This window comes from Aricia agestis, chromosome 2, assembly GCF_905147365.1.
Source record: "Aricia agestis chromosome 2, ilAriAges1.1, whole genome shotgun sequence".
Taxonomy (NCBI): domain Eukaryota; kingdom Metazoa; phylum Arthropoda; class Insecta; order Lepidoptera; family Lycaenidae; genus Aricia; species Aricia agestis.
This window is the reverse complement of record NC_056407.1, coordinates 4,205,137-4,209,459: the sequence shown is the minus strand read 5'-3', so window position 1 is coordinate 4,209,459 and position 4,323 is coordinate 4,205,137. Positions and strand designations below refer to the sequence as shown.

The 4,323-nt window shown below is 44.6% G+C and overlaps 2 protein-coding genes across 2 annotated transcripts; both read right to left on the bottom strand.

Moving 5' to 3' along the window:
- Positions 1 to 1,254: 1,254 nt before the first annotated feature.
- LOC121736335 lies at positions 1,255 to 2,100 on the bottom strand. The gene has a single exon (XM_042127457.1). The coding sequence runs from the start codon at positions 2,098 to 2,100 to the stop codon at positions 1,255 to 1,257; it is 846 nt and encodes a 281-aa protein (XP_041983391.1).
- Positions 2,101 to 2,221: 121 nt separating this feature from the next.
- On the bottom strand, positions 2,222 to 3,810 carry LOC121736329. Its single transcript, XM_042127444.1, has 2 exons — positions 3,025 to 3,810; positions 2,222 to 2,875 (listed from the first exon to the last, which is right to left on the bottom strand). Exons 1-2 carry the CDS (start codon positions 3,808 to 3,810, stop codon positions 2,222 to 2,224), a joined length of 1,440 nt encoding a protein of 479 aa, XP_041983378.1.
- Positions 3,811 to 4,323: the final 513 nt, after the last annotated feature.

The window sequence follows — 4,323 nt, the reverse complement described above, 5'->3', positions numbered from 1 at the left end:
TCACGCAAAAACTACTGAATAGATTTTAATGAAACTTTACAGTAATATAGCTTATACATCAGAATAACATATAGGCTACAATTTTAACCGACTTTCAAAATGGGAGAGGTGTTATGTTCGTTTTCTTATATTCAACGATTACTCCGCCGTTTGTTAACCGATTTTCAAAATTTTTCTTTTGGTATATAGGGTATCATCCGAATTTGGTATTATATTCATAAAAGTGGTAATCTGATGAAGGATCCATAAGTAATCGAGGGAACTCCTCAAAACTTATAGGGAAACATGTGGTGACTTCGGTTTCGTGAGAAGTATTCTAAGCATATGCTACCAACAAGTAAGATTTTGCACCGAGATATACCTGGTATACCGTGGTTCGGAAGGTGCTGAGAGAACTCCTGAGTTTTTAATGATACAAGTTTGGGACTTTCGGCGTTGTTTTAAGAACAGAAAGCATATTATGCTACTATGCAAATTACATTCATCATCATCATCATTATCACTACCATATTATACCATTTCATAGTCTTTTAGATCGAGACTCGAGTTTGTCAAGCGATAATTTAAAAAAATCTATACCTACCTAATATTATAAACCTGAAGAGTATGTTTGCTTGAACGCGTCAATCTCAGGAACTACAGGTCCGATTTAAAAACTTATCTCAGTGTTAGATAGATCATTTATCGAGTAAGACTATAGGCTATATTATATTATCACGCTAAGACTAATACGACCGAAGAAACTCAGGAAAATGTGGGAAAAACGGGGAAAATATTTTTTATGGGAAAATGTACGGTTTCTTTAAAATTCCTAATTTACGCGGGCGAAGCCGCGCGGGACATCTAGTATAAAAATATATTACAATCGCTCCAGCCGTTTAGACGTAAAAAATACCTGGTACAAACTTTCGCCTATATTATGTCACTTTGATTGTGCAGATTACATACACATTACACAGCTTTTATAAAGCTAAATACGAATTAATATGTCATATACATGATTAAATAAGATTTCTCACTTTTAAGTGCTATTTGGCTATGACAAAAGTGCTGTGATTTTTATTACTAACGAGCTTTTGCCCGCGGCTTCGCTCGCATTAAGAAGTATTATTATATACAAACTTTCATCCCCTATTTGAACCCCTTGGGGTTTAGCGATGAAAATTGAGACGATACATGTGTGACGCGCGACGTGTGTTGAACTTTGAACCTCACTATCTTCCTACCCATAGTATGTCACCACATTACCCCCCTTCAAGTGAAACGCACCGTAGGTTTGCTAATGCGGCCGGACCTTGTGACTCGAACTTGCGGCTGCGTCGGCTGCGATGGCTGCGACGGCTGCGGCGGCGACGGCGTACTTGATGTATTTTCCGATTCACATGCTTCTTGGTTAAGGAGATACGCCGGTTTTAGTCGATCGAGCGATACGACTGTAGTTCGAAGCGGCAATTGAATCTTGAAATATTTTTCGTTGCGCTTCAATACTTCGTAGGGTCCATCGTACGGTGGTGTCAGCGGGGCTCGTACGGTGTCGTTTCGTACGAAAACATGGCTGCATGTATATAGATCTTTGTGAATGAACGTAGATCTTTTTTCACAGGAGCGTTGATGCGGTTTTAACGTGGCCATCGTTTCAGTTAGTTTTCGTACAAACTCTGCATCTTCGTTTTTTGATGTTGACGGTACGAAGAAATCGGATGGCACTCGTAGCGTAGTTCCGTATGTCATAAGCGCAGGGCTCACTTTTGTGTCTTCGCGGAGCGCCGTGCGGAGGCCGAGAAGTACAGTCGGCAACTCGTCTGCCCACTGCGTCGATGCTCCGCGGGCCACTAGTGCTGTCTTCATAGTGCGGTGCCACCTCTCTATTTGACCGTTCGATTGTGGATGAAAGGCCGTAGTTCGTATTCTTGTTATTCCAAACTTCTGTAGTAGAGTTCTGAATAGCGACGACTCGAACTGGCGTCCTTGGTCTGTAGTGATACGCAAGGGAACACCAAAACGAGCGATCCAGTTGTCGTAGAATGCCTTGGCTACGACTTCGGCTGTGATTTCTTGTACTGGTATTGCTTTCAACCATTTCGTACATCGATCTGTCATCGTGACGCAGTATCTGTAGTCTCGAGATAAGCGCAGCGGGCCCACTATGTCGATGTGTATATTTTCAAAACGCTGCGACTGCGGTAAACGCTGTAGCGGCGTGACGACGTGTCGCTGAACCTTAGCGCGCTGACAGCTGATTTTTCTGGACTATATGCATCGGGCTCGCCCAGGGACTATTTGAAGGTTTACAGATGCCCATTTCTATCATTCGCTTAAATTCTTCTTTGGCGGCTTTGTATTTGTCGGGCGGAAGCGGGCGGGGACGGGCGGAGAGCGGCGGTCCAGTAGTTTCTATGTGGTGGACGACGTCGTGTTTGACGGGCTTCTTGAGTGAAAAAGGATGAAGAATGTCCGGATACTGCTTCAGTATGTCGTGGTATGCCTGCTCGGATTTCAACAGGCGAATACTGTCGACGGAACTTGCGATTTCTATAGTCTTCACTGATAATTCTGTGACGCTGTCGATTAGTTTGTTCTTATGTAAATCGACTAGCAGTTGATAGTGGCGAAGAAAATCGGCTCCTAATATCGATGTCTTGACGTCGGCGATGATGAATGTCCATGTGAAAGATCTTCGTAGCCCCAGGTTCAGTGTGATAGTTTTCTCGCCGTATGTCTTTATTTTCGTGCTGTTTGCGGCGTACAGTGTGTACGGACCCTCTTCCTTTTTCTTGTTTTTAATAGTGGCGGCTAACACGGAGATATCCGCGCCCGTGTCCACGAGGAAACATTGGTTAGTGTTGCGATCGCGGACACAAAGGCGATTTGTCGTCTTGGGGACACCGACATCCGCCACAGTCGGTGTCGATTTTAGTTTTCCGACGTTTTATTCCTTCTGCAGCATGGCGATTCGCATCTCTTAGCTTTATCGCCAAATCGGAAGTGATATTTACATTCCCATGTCGATTCGTCTCTCGTTACAGGCCTTCGGCGCGCGGACTTTGACCGGGAGCGAGAGTACCGCGCGCGCGTGTGCAAGGGACGGCGATAGTGCGGCCGCGATGAGTGAGTATGTAGTTCGGCCACTTGAATGGTAAGCTCTTCGATTTTCTTGGACATCATTTCTATGACGCTATTTTCTCTGCTGGTTGATGGTGCAGACGACGACGAGACTGCTGCAATAGTGTTTTTGTCGCCGGAATACTCCATCATTTTATCGGCCATCGCTGCGAGTGTGTCTAGTGATGATTCATTGTTTACGGAGAGCACGCAACGTATGTAAGGCGGCAAATGATTGAGCCATTCTATTTTTAGACCATCTTCAGTGATCATGCCGCCTGCTAATTCTCGCATCCTTCGGAGCAGCTGTGTAGGCTTCTGGTCGCCGATTTCTAGGCCGCTGATGAGCTTCTGGAAATTTTGGACTTCTGATTTCTCGTAGACGGTGAGCAGGCGGTTCTTGATCGTTGCGTATTTGTCTTTCTTAGGCGGGTTGTAGAGGATGTCAGTGAGATGCTGGAGATCTGTGTTTTGCAGCTGTTGAAGAACGTAGCGGAACTTCATGTCGTCCGATGTCTTGAGAGGTTCGACGACGGCTTCGAATTGTATAAACCATGCTCGTGGAATTTCGCGCCAAAATGGTAGGAGTCTTGACTGTACGGATACGGCGGAGAGTTCGTGACAAGGTTGATTTTCTTCAGTATTTCTCGATGGTCCGGCTGCCAGAGTTTCTTCTTCGCTTCTGATTTTCGATGCTTCCTCGGCCATAGTTTCTGTTTATTTGTTCTTTTTCAGTTCGGGGTCACCAATGTTGCGACTTTTGTACAGGAGTAAATGATAACTCGACTGTAGGATCAGAAGAAGTGTTTTATTCATGAAACTTACGGCTATATATACAAAATTTTACAGACTAGAAAGAGACGATACATATTAGCACAATAGAGACAAAACATAAACAAAACGATAGCGATGAAAATTGAGACGATACATGTGTGACGCGCGACGTGTGTTGAACTTTGAACCTCACTATCTTCCTACCCATAGTATGTCACCACATTATCATATACACTGTACCGTTGTTGCGTAGCGCTCATTGCTTTTGAAAAATAGGCCAGTGGTCTCCAAATGTTGTTCGCACGTTGTTGTAGTACGGCGCCGATACTATGGTCGGAGGCATCGGTCATGATAGCGAGCGGGCAGCTGGGTATCGGATGACTGAGTGTTGTAGCTTGTAAAATGCTTTGGCGGCATTTTTCAAAACTCTCTTCGGCGGCGGGCGTC

What these genes read in the sequence shown, in the direction of transcription:
- LOC121736329 (XM_042127444.1), bottom strand. Translation starts at nt 3,810, where the DNA reads ATGGCCGAGGAAGCATCGAAAATCAGAAGCGAAGAAGAAACTCTGGCA. An exon ending in AGTCCGCGCGCCGAAGGCCT is followed by an intron (nt 2,876 to 3,024) that starts GTAACGAGAGAC and finishes GGTGTCCCCAAG; the next exon opens with ACGACAAATCGCCTTTGTGT.
- LOC121736335 (XM_042127457.1), bottom strand. Translation starts at nt 2,100, where the DNA reads ATGACAGATCGATGTACGAAATGGTTGAAAGCAATACCAGTACAAGAA.